Source organism: Lithobates pipiens, unplaced genomic scaffold, assembly GCF_037356315.1.
Source record: "Lithobates pipiens isolate NorthernLeopardFrog02 unplaced genomic scaffold, aLitPip1_a1.2 Scaffold_18, whole genome shotgun sequence".
In the NCBI taxonomy this organism is placed as follows: Eukaryota; Metazoa; Chordata; class Amphibia; order Anura; family Ranidae; genus Lithobates; species Lithobates pipiens.
Genome location: NW_027507758.1, coordinates 123,388,622 through 123,406,918, shown reverse-complemented (window position 1 = coordinate 123,406,918; position 18,297 = coordinate 123,388,622). Strand labels below are relative to the sequence as shown.

General features: G+C 48.4%; 1 protein-coding gene across 1 annotated transcript in view; it reads right to left on the bottom strand.

Annotated features, from left to right (window-relative positions):
- The window catches only part of PAPOLG (poly(A) polymerase gamma), a 68,565-nt gene extending 63,579 nt beyond the window's left edge, over nt 1-4,986 (bottom strand). Inside the window, exon 1 of the mRNA XM_077486059.1 lies at nt 4,787-4,986. Coding sequence (XP_077342185.1) covers nt 4,787-4,800 — 14 coding nt within the window. The 5' untranslated portion in view covers nt 4,801-4,986. The remainder of the gene's footprint in view (nt 1-4,786) is intronic.
- Nucleotides 4,987-18,297: the final 13,311 nt, after the last annotated feature.

Below are 18,297 nucleotides of genomic sequence, written 5' to 3'. Positions count from 1 at the left end.
ATATATATATATATATATATATATATATATATATATATATATATATATATATAAGCTTGCACATGATTGGATAATAAGATCAGCAGAGCTTCCCCTCATTTCAGATCTACCCCTTAGATTTAGAGCCAGTGCAAAGTGGATTGATTTGCCTTTCGTAAATAACCCTCAATGTTACAGTAACCAGGAGATAAACCAAAGTCAGGAATATTCCTTTATCCCATTGTTTTGCAAATCTATGTACACTACAAACTGTATGATTGAATGTCAAATCTGATATCGCCGTTTTACTAACCTGACAGCTTATTACTCCAAATTGGAAAACTTCATTTTGTTTGCAAATATTAAAGATTCTAACTACCAGCAAAAATGAATCCTTACATGTAAAGAGCACCTGTCACTTCAGAACCATTATGGCAGCACCTGTTAGCATGCATCCACTCACCTGCTGCCACCACTTCCCTCACCACCAGTCGTCCCATTAATGTGAATGGGACTGTCAGCGAGTCAACAGCGGGTCAGACAGATGACAGTTGCTCTTTAAAAATGATTTAAAATCAAGTCTATTTAAAAATCAAGCCTTTTTACTAGCGGTTTAAATCAAATTCACCCTGGTCCAATCGAAGTCCAGACCTAAATCCAATTAAGAATCTGTGGCAAGACTTGAAAATTGCTGTTCTGATACTCTCCATCCAATCTGACAGCGCTTGAGCTATTTTACAAAGTAGAATGGGCAAAAATGTCACTTTAGATGTGCAAAGCTGGTAGAGCAGGGTTTGACAAATTTGCTTTGAATCTAGGAGTCAGTTAAAAAAAGTTAGGTGCCAGTTATTTTTTTTTTTTAGAGTGGTATGGATTGTCAGCTCCCAGGGTAAGGCCAGTAATTTTCTCCCCCTAACTCACAACGGAGCACCCAGTCAATAACTCCAATGTAACGCTGTTACATCAGGGTTATGGGCTGACCAGAAAGAGTAAGGCTGGCAACAGATGGAACTGGTTGGCTTAGGCAGGTGGCACTGGTTTGGAACTAGGAGGTGGCACTGGCAGGCGACACTGGTTGGCACTGGTTTGGAACTGGCAGGTTTCACACTGAGCACTCAGTGTGAAACTGACAGGTAACAGAGAGGAACTGTCAGAATTGAGCTTAATGTCGGGGTGGGAGGGAGCAGGCAGCTATCAAACTCCAGCCAATGATTGGGCTGCTTAAGAAAAAGGGGCAGAGCCACATACACGTAGTGGCCCGCCAAGATCCCATTGGCTGGTGTTTGATAGCTGCTGGGTCCCACCCACCCAACATCAAGCTCAAATCTGACAGATCCTCCTCTCCGAGTTGCTTGTCAGTTTCACAAACTCAGCAGCTCTGGCAAGCATCAAGCGCCGCGTTGAGTGTGGAGAAGGGAGGAGGCCGGTGGTCAGTGTTAATGCACTGCATGTCTGGGGCATCGGGAGTTATAGTGAAAGGGCTGGTGGCAGCCTAGGGCCCAGGGTGCGATTTCTGGTCGCCATGGCGACCTGGCACCTAGGGTTTGTTAAGCCCTGTGGTAGAGACATCCCCAAAAAGACTTGCAGCTGTAATTGCAGCAAAAAAGTGGTTCTACAATGTATTGATTTCAATATTATGTGCCACTTTGTGTTGGTTTATCACAAAACCCAATAAAATACATTTAGGTTTTTGGTTGCAACATATCAAAAACGTGGAAAATGTCAAGGGGTATGAATACTTTTTCAAGGCACTGTACCTGCGCTGGTCTTTCAACCGTGATCTGCGTTGATTGCTTTTTAAAACAGGTGCACAAGTGGAATTGACAGGCATTCAGAAGGTGACACTGCCACCTCCTGAACAGCTGCTTTTTTTTTTTTTTTTGACAGCCAAATGGACTTCTTGAATGGGAATACTGCATTACAACTGCGAGCCTTGAGTTTAGCTTATGGCATAGCCCCTTCACTTGAACAATTCATATTCAAGTGCTGCAATGCCAAAAAAAAAAAAAAAAAAAAAAAAAAAAAACAGTGATCATTTTTGTCAGCCCAACACAGCATCGTGGCCAAGGAAAAAAAAAAAAAAAAAAAAGGGGGGGGGGGCTCAAATGCCCATTTTTACTGCCCCCCCTACAACAAGCTTTATCCTTTTTAGCACTCTGGATGCTGGAATCACTTTTAGGGTTTTGCTTGAGGCATACTCTAGTTTCCACCAACTCTCCAAAGACATGCTGGTAGGTTAAATATCTCCTGTCTTAATTGGGTCTAGTATGTGTCTATTATCCCACGTTCACATCAGGCCGATTTGACAGGTCAAATAGCCTATTGCCTACTCAAGACCATCCAAATAGGTGCAACGCCGACTTTTGGGGTGCCACGCCGATTCCCAAAAGGCGACTTTGTGGCGATTTGAATAGACATCTGTGCATGAACCCACACAGATGCCTTTCAAATCCCCCCCTGAAGTTGGACTGAAATACCAGTTTGAAATCGTGCGGTGCGAGTTCATCTGAACTCACACAATTTCAAACCGGCCCTCAGTGTGAGCAGGGGCTAAATGTGAGTTAGGGACCTTAGACTGTAAGCTCATTGAGGCCAAGGACTGATGTGAATATATAATATACATGTAAAGTGCTATGTGAATTGATGGTGCTAAGAGTACCTGTAATTAATACATGTGTAAATAAAATATGTTTTCATTGAATGGAAATGCGTCAATATACTTCATGATGTATAGCGATGACTGACACACATCAAATCATGCTGATGTACGTTATGACATGCATTACAATGCATGTTGGAAAACGCATTAAAGCGGAACTAAACCCAGTGATTTAACGGTTCCCCAAAACAGTTTTATTCAAGGCATTCCGTAAATGGAAACAGTTTAATTCCCGTAAGTTTCAACTGAACTGTCAAACCATCAAATGGCTGGAGTCATAACTGATCACATGTGCAGCGCCATGGCAACTGCAGATCAAATAGAGGCTTCTCTCAGGTCCTCCCCCCCTGCTGAGTGCCCCCATAGCAAGCCGCTTGCTATGGGTGCATTCTTGCTCCCAAGTCCATGAGACACACAGAATGGGGCTTAGCCCCACCCCACCGTCACAGGCTCTGACAGCAGTGTGAGCCAATGGTTCCCGCTGCTGTATCTGAGCCAATAAGTAGCGAGAATCTCAACTCAAAGGAAGCTGCTTGCGGAAGGTTAAAAAATACAAATAAAACCCCCCCCCTCTTCCATCTTTACAACCACTTGCCTACCAGACACTTTTAGCCCTGTTGCACTTTGAATGACAAGTGCACGGTCATGAATTGCTGTACCCAAATTCAATTTTTATCATTTTTTGGAGACAGATAGATAAGGCTTTATTTTGGTCATATTTGATCACCACTGGGTTCTTTATTTTTGGCTAAACATATCCCAAAAATGATGGGGGAAAAAAAAAAAATACGTTGTTTCCATTATAAAATTCTGCAAATAAGTAATTTTTCTCCTTCACTGATGTGTGCTGATGAGGCGGCAGTGATCATCAGAACAGTGATGATCAGTGCCCTAATTATCAGTCCCCTGTCACAATTACCGGTTACCAGCTCTCCTCATGCTGTGATTGCATATGAGGTGAGGAATGCTGATAACCAGCAAGTGGGTTTACAGGTGATCTGTTGTGATTGGACACAGCTCACATGGTAAAGGGCCACTGTGATTGGCCCTTTACCCTGATCTTAAAATCGGGCTGACCTATCTACCGTCCAACTGGCTCCCCCTTAAGCTGCAACCAAGGATGTACATATACAGCAGTAGGAATTATTCCTGCTTGTGTTTGGCTGGCACTGCCACCCAACGAACACATGCCATTCAAGTGAATGAGGCTGTGCTGCAACCATCCAAAACTCTGTTCAAAACATGCAGCTGTGGCATTGTAGTGTGGCATTTAGGAGTTTAAAACAGACGGTCCCCACTGCCAAATGACTCTGTTTTTTTTTTTTTCCAGACTCAGAGCATCAGTCCCTTGCCATTAGCATAATGATAGAAGATTCATTCTGTTTGTCTTGTTTACCATCACATAGAAAGTAAAAGGAAATCCCAAACTCATATTTGTCATCAGAGCAGGAAAAGAGGGGAATCTTGCAATGGGGTTGTTCTGGTTCCAACCAGGGATGCTCTCATTTCCTGTTTTGGCTCCGGAACAGGAAGTGAAAAGAAAATATCCCTAATCAGACAAACACAGTTGTCAAAAATAAAAGTGACAGGGGTCATGCGCTTCCACGCATCGCCCCCCCCCCCCCCCCCCATGCGCACCGTCTCCCCCTCCATTACACTTCTATCTACTGTCTCCCCCTCCATTACACTTCTATGTACTGTCTCCCCCTCCATTACACTTCTATGTACTGTCTCCCCCTCCATTACACTTCTATGTACTGTCTCCCCCTCCATTACACTTCTATGTACTGTCTCCCCCTCCATTACACTTCTATGTACTGTCTCCCCCTCCATTACACTTCTATCTACCGTCTCCCCCTCCATTACACTTCTATCTACCGTCTCCCCCTCCATTACACTTCTATGTACTGTCTCCCCCTCCATTACACTTCTATGTACTGTCTCCCCCTCCATTACACTTCTATGTACTGTCTCCCCCTCCATTACACTTCTATCTACTGTCTCTCCCTCACATGATGTAATGTCTTCCTCTGATATGAGGCCGGCACTCCATAGACTGAGCACAGCTCCGCCGCTGTAGAATACAAGCCCCATTGGGGGCCCCTCCCAGTCGGGCCCGGCTGGGCCTTGTAGAGCGGACACACTCACGTGAACTCTCTCATGGCTCCTCGGGTGAAGTCAGGACTCAGATACCAACACGTCAATCACCCCCTGAGATCAAAGAGTCCAGGCAACCATCCAATACACCGTTCGCCGATCTTTATTTATAAGAGACACAAAGCTACCAACATGGCGTCAGACTTTCATAGACTCCCCGGCGGCTCTCTGCCTTTCCCAGCCTGCACTGCGCCTCGGATATCGCCAGCCTTCCGCCCATACAGCTAACTGGACTTCATGAGGAAAGAGCGCAGCTGCCCTCTAGTGGTGGGAGTCTGGTATGAGCGGTGACTGGAGGACATCACCAGAAGATGTTCTCCAGACATCTCAGTTGATAATCCTGATAATGATAGTTGTCTGACTCATGCTGGCCCCTTCTCACTCAAAACCAGGAATCAGAGACCCAGCAAAAGATCATTAGGACCTCTGACTTTCCTGGTCTGCATACCACACATGGGTCAGATGACCTACATAGCTTACAATGGGTCAGAGATCATACTTGCCCACATACATTATATTACCAAAAGTATTGGGACACTGCCTTTACATACACATGAGCTTTAATGGGATCCCCATCTTAGTATGTAGGGTTCAATACTGAGTTGGCCCACACTTTGCATCTATAAAAGCTTCAACTCTTCTGGGAAGACTGTCCACAAGGTTTAGGAGTGTGTCTATGGGGATGTTTGACCATTTTTGCAGAAGCGCATTTGTGAGGTCAGACACTGATGTTGGATGTGAAGGCCTGGCTCACAGTCTAAGCTGTAATTCATCCCAAAGATGTTCTATTGGGTTAAGGTCAGGATATTGTGCAGGCCAGTCAAGTTTCTTCACTACAAACTCGCTCATCCATGTCTTTATGGACCTTGCTTTGTGCACTGGTGCTCAGTCATGATGGACAGGAAGGGGCAATCCCCAAACTGTTCCCACAAGTTGGGAGCATTGAATTGTCCAAGATGTCTTGGTATGCTGATGCCTTAAGAGTTCCCTTCACTGGAACTAAGGGGCCAAGCACAAGCCCTGAAAAATAACCCCACACCATAATCCCCCTTCACCAAATGATTTGGACCATAAATACATGGATGAACGAGTTTGGGATAGAGAAACTTGACTCTCCTGTACAGAGTCCCCATCCCAACCCAATAGAACACCTTTCGGATGAATTAGAGAGATGACTGCAAGCCAGGCCTTTTCATCCACATCAGTGCCTGACCTCACAAATGTGCTTCTGGAAAAATGGTCAAACATTCCCATAGACACACTCCTAAACTTTGTGGACAGCCTTCCCAGAAGAGTTGAAGCTGTTATAGCTGCAAAGGTGGGCTAACTCAATATTGAACCCTACGGACTAAGACTGGGAGGCCACTAAAGTTCATGTGTGTGTAAAGGCAGGTGCCCCAATACTTTTGGTGATATAGTGTATTTCATCCCAGTTACTAGGACCAGTAATGAGCCGTCGGACAAGGGTGTAATCCCAGCGCTCACGTTCCTGTAGAAATGGCTGTGTATCTGGGTGAGTGCTGTAGCTACCAATGACTGGATCCGTGTCAAGTCAAAGCAAAAAATGTCACCAGCACACCAAGGATCTCCAAAGTGGGTCCAAAGTTTTAATTAGTAATCACATCCTTACAGCGGATTGCAACATTTTGGAGCCTCGCAGGACCCCTTTATCAGGCATGTGATGTCACATGAAGGGGTCCTGCGAGGCTCCAAAACATTGCAATCTGCTTTAACGATGTGATCACTAATTAAAACTTTGGACCCGCTCTGGAGATCCATGGTATGCTGTAGACATTTTTTACCTCGGACAAGGATCTTAACCCATGTGTTCAAGCCCACCAGAAACCTGTATTGGTCCAGTCATCTGGAGGCCCCCTCGATTATGTGCCACTGCAAAACAGGGAATGGCTGGCCACAGGTGATTGCTCGTTACTGGTGACAGCTTCCTGGTGAGCTCACACACATGGGTTTAAATCCTAGTCTGAACAGGGGCGGACTGACAACTCATGGGGCCCCCGGGCAATAGGAGATTATGGGGACCCCAGGCAATCAGAGATTATGGGGCCACACAGTAGACACAAACACACACACACAGTATACAATGACACAGTATACACAGACATGTTTCTATTGGCTGAGAAGGTATTGGAGAGGTGGGGCAGCTATAATCTCAGGATTTTTAGACCAAAAGGATGTTGGTAAGGGACATTTCAGAGACAGATGTAAAAAAAAAAACACAAATTTTTACATAATGTCCCTGGTTTTACTGAGGCTGGCAACCCTGATGGGGACCCCTAGTGGCATGGGGCCCTCGGGCAGTGCCCGAGTGGCCCAATGGTCAGTCCACCCCTGAGTCTGAACACACCCAAGCTCATTACCCAGCACACTGCCAGCTCCCTGCCCACTGCCCACCATCCAAGTGATCCCACTCAGATCACACACACTTTATGGGCAGCCCCCCCCCCCCCCCAATAATGTGGGAATTGCCCACTCACAGCTGTGAAGTCTGTGACGGACCCCATCACAATGTCCCCAGTTAAAGTGGCTGTAAACCCTTACAAACCACTTTGACCTACAGGTAAGCCTAGATTAAGGCTTACCTATAGGTCCAAAAAATATCTCCTAAACCTATACAGTTTAGGAGATATTTACAAAAAGACAGCCACCGCTGTCTATGGCGCATGCGCTGTAGACAGCGGTGCACCGGCGCACTGGGCAGGCCGCAGATCACGGCGATATGCCACGAGTGTTGCGCATGCACGGGAGTGACGTCATCACTGCTCCAGTGAATCACAGCGTCAGAACAGCGAGACCCAGAAGTCACTCTGGGATCCATGGCAGCAGCGGACATGAAGATGGAGTACCGCTTTGGGGGCTTCGTTCTCAGGTAAGTTATTCATAATGAGCTAGTATGCTATGCATACTAGCTCATTATGCCTTTGCCTTGCAGGCTGCTTTTTTTTTTCCCCCCATGGGTTTACAACCACTTTAATACCCTATTTATAGGTTAATGTGCATGTTCAGTCACTCAAAAATGGGTGATGCTGTGATCCTGAGGCTCATCGGGACAGAGCACCTTAATGCAGGACTGTCCCAGCCAATCTGGTTCAGTTGACATTCATGCAAAAATTATTAACCACTTGACCTCCGGAAGATTTACCCCCCCCCCCCCCTTTATGACTAGGCCATTTTTTTCAGTACAGCACTGCATTACTTTAACTGACAGGTCCGCGGTCATGCGGCGCTGTACCCAAATAAAATGTATATCTGTTTTTTTATTTTTTGGGCTATAAACAAAAAAGACCAAAAATGAAAAAAAAAATGTTTTTTTACTTTCTGCTATAAAAACATATCCAATAAAATAAAATAAATAAAAAAGCATATTTCTTCATCAATGTAAGCCAATATGTATTTTTCTACATATTATTGGAAACAAATATTGATTGGTTTGCGCAAAAGTTATAGCATTTACAACCTATGGGATTTTTTTTTTTTTTACCAGTAATGGCGGCGATCAGTGACTTATAGCACGACTGCAATATTGCAGCAGACATTCTGACACTAACTGACACTTTTGACAATTTTTGGGGACCAGTGACACTAATACAGTGTTAGTGCTAAAAAATATGTGCTGTCACTGTACTAATGGCACAGGCTGGGAAGGGGTTAACATCAGGGATGATCAAAGGGTTTACTGTGTGAATAACCACTGTTTATATGTACAGTAAGAGGTGCTTTTACTAGGGAAAGACATGGATCCTAATCCCTGCTTTGCAGAGACACAGGATCCATGCCTTCCCTCCTGTGAGAACGGCGATCTGCCTTATTTGCATAGGCAGACCGCCGTTTTGCCTCTAGATAACCGGCGAGTGCCGGCGGACATAGAATCCGCGGTACCCACTGTGGCTGTGCTGTGATTTGACACAGCACAAGCCAATCAGCTAACAGATGTCCACCAGCACCTAATTGGCGAGGAAGAGACACAGAACGGACCTCTGTCTGAATGGGAAAAATAATTATTTGATCCCCTGCAGATTTTGTAAGTTTAACCACTTACAAATAAATTAAGGATCTATAATTTTTATCATAGGTGTATTTTAAATGATTGGGAAGGAATATCAACCAAAATTCCCCCCCCCCCCCCAAAAAACACAATACAAATGTTATAAATTAGGTTGAAGTTCAGTAAGTAAAATAAGTATTTGATCCCCATGCAAAACGTGACTTAGTACTTGGTGGAAAAACCCTTGTTGGCAAGCACAGAGGTCAGACGTTTCTTGTAGTTGGTTACCAGGTGTGTACACATCTCAGAAGGGATTTTGGTCCACTCTTCTTTACAGATCTTCTCTAAATCCTTTATTTTTATTTTTTTATAATTGTCAATTTTTATTGAGTTTTAGCGTTTTCAATACAAAAATATAAAACACAGTTGAGTGAAGAAAAAGAGGAGGGTAGTAGAAACAAACATCTCCGGTAGGGGCATAAATTGTCTCAATACAACAATTCAAACACAATGTCCAGTGGCATAGTTAGCTAGATGACATCACTACACAGCCCCCCCAAAAAAAGGGAAAGAGGAAATGAGAGTGGGAAAGTGGGAAAGCAAAATGAGGAGGAGAAAGATGTGGAGAGAAGGCCCCAATGGGCTCATCCCTCCTGGGTCCCAAGTGCACATGGTATACAGAGTAGGGGATGGGGTCTCATAGATTCAGGGTGGCTCCATCTGTCGATGCCAAGGATCCCATGTAGCAGAGTGTAGATCTATTCGGTCTCTCAATCTAGCCGACATGGACTCCATGACCGCCACATCCTTGATCCTGGCATAAAGGTCAGAATGTGTTGGGGGATTACGTTGTCTCCATTAAAGGGCCAGTAGACATCTAGCTGCTGTTACTATATGTGTGGCCAATTTTTTTAGCCAAACTGGGCAATTTAGGGGGGGAGGCCTAATATGAAGGATGTGGGTGAGAAGAGAATATCCACCTCAAACAGCCGATGGAGAAGCTCCCTGACCGATTACCAGTAAGGTTAAAGGACTGGGCAACTCCAGTACATATAATCCAACGTGCCCGGTACTGGAGACATCTCCAACAGCGATCCGAGGACAATGGATATATAGCCTGTAGACAAGATGGTGTTAAATACCAGTAAAAGAGCACCTTGTACGTATTCTCCTTATAGAGCGTGCACATAGAGCTCTTGGCCACCCAAGACCATATAGTGGACCATTATTCGGAAGATATTTCCTATCCTAAATAATCCTCCCATCTACGCATGTATCTATGTTTCCCCTGAGGGACCATATCATAGGAGTTTAAAAGTTTATATCTGTCAGAGTTCAGTCCCTTTTGGGTGGGGCTGGATAGGATTAAACATTCAAATGATGATAGCTTGGAGAATTCGAGGGTTGGGGTGAAGGTAAGTGCGTAGTGCCGAATCTGGAGGTAGCCAAAGAAGGCACTACAGGATAGGTAATGCTTAGTTCTGAGTTTTTCAAAGGGTAGTAGGACCCTCAACACTGGATCCAACAGGTGTCCATAGTGAAAAAGCTTCCTCTGTAACCATGGAGCTATCATCTGGAAGGTTAAGCTGTCTGGCAGTTTAGGGTTGTAGAGGAAAGCCGTGAGTAAGGAGGCCTCAGATTGAAGGGGAGTCTTGTGGTTTAGTTGTCTACAAATGGTTCTTAACAAGTTCATGGTATGTAGTAGGGGAGATCGGCATTGGAGTTCCACAATAGATTGTTTGGGTGGATGGGAGCCAACCATAATCTGTCTATTTGGGTCCACCGATTATAAGCCAGGATGGTAACCCTGGATCTTAATTGGGCAGTCCGGTAGTAACGGTGGAGGTGTGGGAAGGATAAACCCCCTTCTTTGCGGGAGGCAAATATGACGGTACGGGCTATTCGGTGAGGTTGATAGTTCCATGTGAAATTTAGGAGGTCAGTCTGGAGTTTTCTGAGATGAGCAGATGGGATTGGCAACGGAAGAGTCAGAAAGCAATACAGGAATTTAGGCAGTATTGTCATTTTGACCAAGGCAATGCAGCCAAACCAGGATATTGGAAAATGTCTCTATTTAGATAAGAGGGACCGTATAGACGCGAATAGGGGCCTGAAATTTGCATCGTATAGGGATTCGTAGCAGGGAGTGAGATACACTTCCAGTTCTCTAAATCCTTAAGGTTTCTTGGCAACTCGAAGTTTCAGCTCCCTCCATACATTTTCTATAGGCTTAAGGTATGGAGACTGATTAGGCTACTCCATGACCTTAATGTGCTTCATCTTGAGCCAGTCCTTTGCCTTAGCGATATGTTTTGGACCATTGTCATGCTGGAAGACCCACCCATCTTCTGTGTTCTGGCTGAGGGAAGAAGGTTCTCATCCAAGATTTTACAATACACGGCCCTGTCCATTGGGCCCTCAAATCGGCAAAGTCGGCCTGTACCTTTAGCAGAGAAACAGCACCAAAGCATCATCTTTCCACCTCTGTGTTTGACTGTAGGGATGGTGTTCTTAGGGTCATAGTCCGCATTTTACATCCTACAAACATGGTGAGTCTAGTTAATTCCAAAGAGCTTGATTTTGGTCTCATGTGACCACAGCACTTTCTCCCAATTCTTCTCTGAATCATTAAGATGTTCATTAGCATTACCGTATATGTGTCCTCTTGAGGAAGAGGACTCGCCGTGTTTGGAGAAAGAAAAATGCTGACTATGAACACCATCCCTTTAGTCAAGCACAGAGGTGGAAATATTATGCTTTAGGGCATATTAAGCACGGGCGCTGCCCCCTAATCCATGCGCCCGGCCCCCAATCTACATGGATTGTTTGCTCCCCCCCCCAAAAAAAATAACACCAGCCGCCACTGCTCTAGTGATGCATTCTAGAATTCTATTCATTTTCCCCACTGCCTGGTCACACTATTTGCTCATTTTGCAATCATCTGAAATAAGTACCCCCAAATCTTTTTCACAAATGTAGGGGTAATAAGCTGAACTAGTTGCTGACCGTTGGCCGTCAAATGACGGCCAGGCGGCGCATCACTTGTGGCGGGAGGGCGTCATATGACGTTCTCCCATTTAAACAGGGAATGCGCGCAATTGTGCGCGCGCATCCCTGTTCCTTCGGTGGCGGCGTGTCATGGAGACACCGCTTGGTGGGGGTGGGGTGAACAGCCATTGGGCATGGCCGTTTACCACATGATCAGCCGTGATGAAGTCACAGCCGATCACAGAGGGTTACACCCCCACTGTGCACGGCGCGTACGTGCGATCGCGAGCGTGCTGCGCGTGCACGTCAGTGGCGGCATGTTCCCGGGAACACTGCTCGTCACTGACGCTGGTAAACAGCCATTGGCTGGCTGTTTACCCACGTGATCAGCTGTGATCCTTTCACAGCCGATCACTAAATGTAAACAAACTGCGGTAACGAGATGTTACCGGGTTCTCCTCCTCACACACCGATCGTGTGTGAGGAGGAGATTGCGGTAACATCTCATTACCGTTTACTGTGTACACACCAATCCCACTGATTGCCCCCCCCCCCCCAATAAAGAGGACCTGTCACCACCCATCATAGTACCTGTCACTCACAGTCCATCAGAGTACCCGAGTACCTGTCACAGTCCATCAGAGTACCCGAGTACCTGTCACAGCCCATCTGAGTACCCGAGTACCTGTCACATTCCATCCGAGTACCCCAGTACCCGTCACAGTCCATCTGAGTACCCGAGTACCTGTCCTAGTCCATCTGAGTACCCGAGTACCTGTCACAGTTCATCTGAGTACCTGTCACAGTCCATCTGAGTACCCAAGTACCTGTCCCAGTTCATCTGAGTACCTGAGTACCTGTCACAGTCCATATGAGTACCCGAGTACCTATCACCGCCCTTCAGAGTACCCAAATACCATTCACCAGGCCATCAGAGAACCTGTCACCAGGCCATCAGAGTACCCAAGTACCTGTCACCAGGCCATCAGAGTACCCGGGTACCTGTCACCAGGCCATCAGAGTACTCAAGTACTTGTCACCAGGCCATCAGAGTACTCAAGTACCTGTCACCAGCCCATCAGAGTACGAGAGTACCTATCTGCAGCCCATCAGAGTACCCGAGTATCTATTTGCAGCCCATGCCTCATAGAATATACGTTGGGGTGTTTGCTTTCCAAAATGGGGTAATTTTGTGGGTAATTTCACTGTCCCGGTGCTCCAGGACCTTCAAAAATGTGATGGGTAGGAATGAAATGAGATGTGTAATTTATGCTCCTACAACGCCTGAAGGTACTACTTCAATGTTCGACCTCTCTATGTGACCAGGCTGTGTAAAAGTCCTACACATTTGGTATTGCCATACTCGAGATGGGTAGCAGAATGTGTTTTGGGGTGTAATTTTTGCTATATACATGCTATGTGTTAGAAATATCTTATAAATTGACAACTTTGTGTAAAAAAAATGCGTTTTCATTTTTTTCCACATTCTCCAAAAACTTCTGGAAAAAAATGAACTGTTCAAAAGACTCATTATGCCTCACAGATTATATGTTGGGGTGTTAGCTTTCCAAAATGGGGTCATTTATTTATTTATTTATTCCATTGTCCTGGTACCCCAGGGACTTCAAAAGTGTGAAGCCCCATACACACTATCAGTTTTTCTGCTGAGTTTTTCCCTCAGATTTACCAAAACCATATAATATGAGGTCAAACCTTAGGAGTTCCAATGTGTATGCAATCAGGCAGGCCCCTCTACTACATGGTTTTGGTAAATCTGAAGGAAAAACTCAGCAGAAAAACTGATAGTGTGTATGAGGCTTAATAGGTGGCTGTGAAATGAGATATGTAATTTTTGCTCGTAGAACGTCTGAAAGTGCCACTTCAATGTTGGTGCTCTGTAAGTGGCCATGCTGTATAAAAGTCTCACACATGTGGTATCGCCATACTCGGGAAGAGTAGCAAAATGTATTTTGGGGTGTAATTTGTTGTATGCATATGCTGTATGTGACAAACAGGGCCGGCGCTACCACTAGGCAAACAAGGCAGCCGCCTAGGGCGCACTGCCGCCTAGGGCGCCCGGCCGCTAGTGATCGTACTCCCTCTTTTCCTCAGCAATTAACTTGACAAGCAGCCTCTCTGCTCCCGAGTTCCTCCATATAGTATCAGAGGTGCCAGTGCAGCGGCCGCGGGGTACTGTATCCATTATAAAGGAAGTAAAGAAAACATCCCCTGCGCCGCTGCGCGCCCCTGATGATCACAGTGCCACTGCCAGTGAGTGTGACCTGTCTCTGTACCACCACACGCGGGTCTCTATTGTTCCCTAGCGGCGGCGGCGGCAGTGAGAAGAGGAGGGGAGGGAGCTTGGACAAAGAGCAGAGCACCGGCCGGCCCTGAAGTGCTTGCCTGCAGTATACATGGAACCGGCCGGATGAGATGGAAGCCCCCGGCTGCATGTAAGTTCGGGATTGACGCGAATTTCCCCACCCTCCTTCTCCTGGACTGTCGGGATAGTTTGTGAGGACAGGAAGCAGCGCCGCTCTGCTTGGAGTGAGGTTACCATGGCGTTCGCACAGGCAGTGAAAAAACAGCACCCAGTAACCTGAATTTAAAAAAAAACTTTTACTGCTGTCAGGTTCATATTGCATTATGTACAGAGGGGGACAGAGTTGTGTGTGTGGGGGGGGGGGGTTAGAGGGACAGGACAGAGGTGTGGGGGTGGGTGCGTAGAGGAACTGATGTGCTTGGGGGGGGGGGGGGGGGAGAGGAGAAAAGATATGTGGGGGAAGGGGTTACAGAGGTGGGGGGGTACAGAGGAAAACAGGTGTGTGTATGTGTGTGGGGGGGGGTTACAGAGGAAAACAGGTGTGTGTGTGGGGGGGGGGGGGTTACAGAGGGGAACAGATGTGTGAGGGGGGCAGAGAGGAACGTGTGTGTGGGGGGAGGAGGTTACAGAAGGGAACAGATGTATTGGGGGTCAGAGGGGAACAGATGTGGGGGGGCAGAGAGGAACAGATGTTTGGGGGGGCAGAGGGGAACAGATATGTGTGTGGGGGGGGGCAGAGGGGAACGTGTGTGTGGGGGGGAGGAGGTTACAGAGGGAAACATGTATTGGGGGGGGTCAGAGGGGAACAGATGTGTGTGGGGGGGCAGAGAGGAACAGATGTGTGGGGGGGACAGAGGGGAACATATGTGTGTGGGGGGTTACAGATGTGTGGGGGGGCAGAGGGGAACAGATGTGTGGGGGGAAAGAGGGGAACAGATGTTTGTGGGGGGGGCAGAGGAGAACATGTGTGCGTGTGTGGGGGGAGGAGATTACAGAGGGGAACAGATGTATGGGGGGGGGACAGAGGGGAACAGATGTGTGTGGGGGAGGAAAAGAGGTCAACGTGTGTGTGAGGTGAGGAGGTTACAGAGGGAAACAGATGTGTGTGGGGGGGACAGAGGGGAACATGTGTGTGTAGGGGAGGAGGTTACAGAGGGGAACAGATGTATGGGGGGGACAGAGGGGAACAGATGTGTACGGGGGGACAGAGAGGCACATGTGTGTGGGGGAGGAGGTTACAGAGGGGAGCAGATGTATTGGGGGGGCAGAGAGGAACAGATGTGTGGGGGGGGGGGACAGAGAGGAACATGTGTGTGTGTATGTGTGTGTGTGGGGGAGGAGGTTACAGAGGGGAGCAGATGTATTGGGGGGGCAGAGGGGAACAGATGTGTGGGGGGGGGACAGAGAGGAACATGTGTGTGTGTGTATGTGTGTGTGTGGGGGAGGAGGTTACAGAGGGGAACAGATGTGTGTGGGGGGCAGAGGGGAACAGATGTGTGTGGGGGGGCAGAAGGGAACATGTGTGTGGGGGGAGGAGGTTACAGAGGGGAACAGATGTATGGGGGGGGCAGAGGGAACAGATGTGTGTGTGTGTGTAGGGGGGGGCAGAGGTCAACGTGTTTGTGGGGGGAGGAGGTTACAGAGGGGAACAGATGTGTGGGGGGGGAGGGGGGGACGTGTGTGTGTGGGGGAGGAGGTGACAGAGGGGAACAGATGCATGGGGGGGAAACAGAGGAACATATGTGTGTGTGGGGGAGGTTACAGAGGGGAACAGATGTGTGGGGGGGGACAGAGGGGAACATGTGTGTGAGGGAGGAGGTTACAGAGGGGAACAGATGTATGGGGGGGACAGAGGGGAACAGATGTGTGGGGGGGACAGAGGGGAACAGATGTGTGGGGGGGGCAGAGGGGAACAGATGTGTGGGAGGGACAGAGGGGAACATGTGTGTGTGTGTGGAGAAGGAGGTTACAGAGGGGAACAGATGTATGGGGGGGGGGCAGAGGGAAACGTGTGTGTGTGTGGGGGGGGAGGAGGTTACAGAGGGGAACAGATGTATGGGGGGGACAGAGGGGTACGTGTGTGTGGGGGGGGGAGGTTACAGAGAGGAACAGGTGTGTGGGGGGTGATTACAGGGGAACAGATTGTGGGATACAGTGGGGAACACAGGTGCAGGGGGGGTACAAAAGATAAACAGAGGTGCGGGCAGGGTACAGAAGTGCAGGGAGGGTAGAGAGATAAACAGAGGTGCGGGCAGGGGCGGATCCAGAGTCTAGTCTCGGGAGGGGCACTGCTATAAAATATGTTTTTTTGGGGGCAATTTATATGGGAAATGGCTGGTATTGGCACTTCAATCATTACGGCACCATGGTTGTTATGGTGTCAGGATGATTGAAGCGCATTATTTCTATTAATACATTGTAATATAAAATGAAATGGTTCATCTCACCATAATGCAGAATCAGTGGGAGCCCTGAGGATGTCACTTGCCATGTAGCCTGCCACCAAATGTGGATTGTCACTTGCCACGTCACCTGCCACACATTGCGGATTGTCACTTGCCACGTAGCCTGCCACACATTGCGGATTGTCACTTGCCACGTCACCTGCCACACATTGCGGATTGTCACTTGCCACGTCGCCTGCCACCAGATGCGGATTGCCACGTAGCCTGCCACACATTGCGGATTGCCACGTCACCTGCCACACATTGCGGATTGTCACTTGCCACGTTGCCTGACACACATTGTGGATTGCCACTTGCCACTTCACCTGCCACACATTGGGGATTGTCACTTGCCACGTCACCTGCCACACATTGCGGATTGTCACTTGCCACGTTGCCTGCCACACATTGCGGATTGCCACGTCACCTGCCACACATTGCGGATTGTCACTTGCCACGTTGCCTGCCACACATTGCGGATTGCCACTTGCCACGTCACCTGCCACACATTGTGGATTGCCACTTGCCACGTAGTCTGCCACACATTGTGGATTGCCACTTGCCACGTAGTCTGCCACACATTGTGGATTGCCACTTGCCACGTAGTCTGCCACACATTGTGGATTGCCACTTGCCACGTAGTCTGCCACACATTGTGGATTGCCACTTGCCACGTAGTCTGCCACACATTGTGGATTGCCACTTGCCACGTAGCCTGCCACACATTGCGGATTGCCACTTGCAACGTAGCCTGCCACACATTGCGGATTGTCACTTGCCACGTCGCCTGCCACCAGATGCGGATTGCCATGTAGCCTGCCACACATTGCGGATTGCCACGTCACCTGCCACACATTGCGGATTGTCACTTGCCACGTTGCCTGACACACATTGTGGATTGCCACTTGCCACGTCACCTGCCACACATTGGGGATTGTCACTTGCCACGTCACCTGCCACACATTGCGGATTGTCACTTGCCACGTTGCCTGCCACACATTGCGGATTGCCACTTGCCACGCCACCTGCCACACATTGCGGATTGTCACTTGCCACGTTGCCTGCCACACATTGCGGATTGCCACTTGCCACGTCACCTGCCACACATTGTGGATTGCCACTTGCCACGTAGTCTGCCACACATTGCGGATTGCCACTTGCCACGAAGCCTGCCACACATTGCGGATTGTCACCTACTGTGTCACTTTTCTGCTAAGGTGGTCTTTTGTTGGGTCCCAGAGTGAAGATAGGCAGCAGAGAGATGATGCAATCTCTCTGCTGCACACAGCTTCCTACACAGTGAGGGCAGGACTGGAGGGATGCAGGGCAGTGAGAGATGATGTCATCTCCCTGCTCCCCTGCCTGCTGGGTGCCTGATTGGCCAGCAGCCCTCCTAAGCTGCCCAGCTGCCCCCCCCCCTCCTCACCCATCCACTCAGCGCGGGTACCCGCGGAACCGGCCGCGCGGGTACCCGCGGAACCGGCCGCGATTGGACCCGCGGAACCGGCCCGCTGGTACCCGCGGAACCGGCCGCGATTGGACCCGCGGAACCGGCCGCGATTGGACCCGCGGAACCGGCCCGCGGGTACCCGCGGAACCGGCCCGCGGGTACCCGCGGAACCGGCCGCGATTGGACCCGCGGAACCGGCTTTGCCGGTATTCTCGGAGGGGGCAATTGACCCGTTGCCCCCCCCCTGGATCCGCCCCTGGGTGCGGGGAGGGTACAGAGGTGAAGTGGGGTACA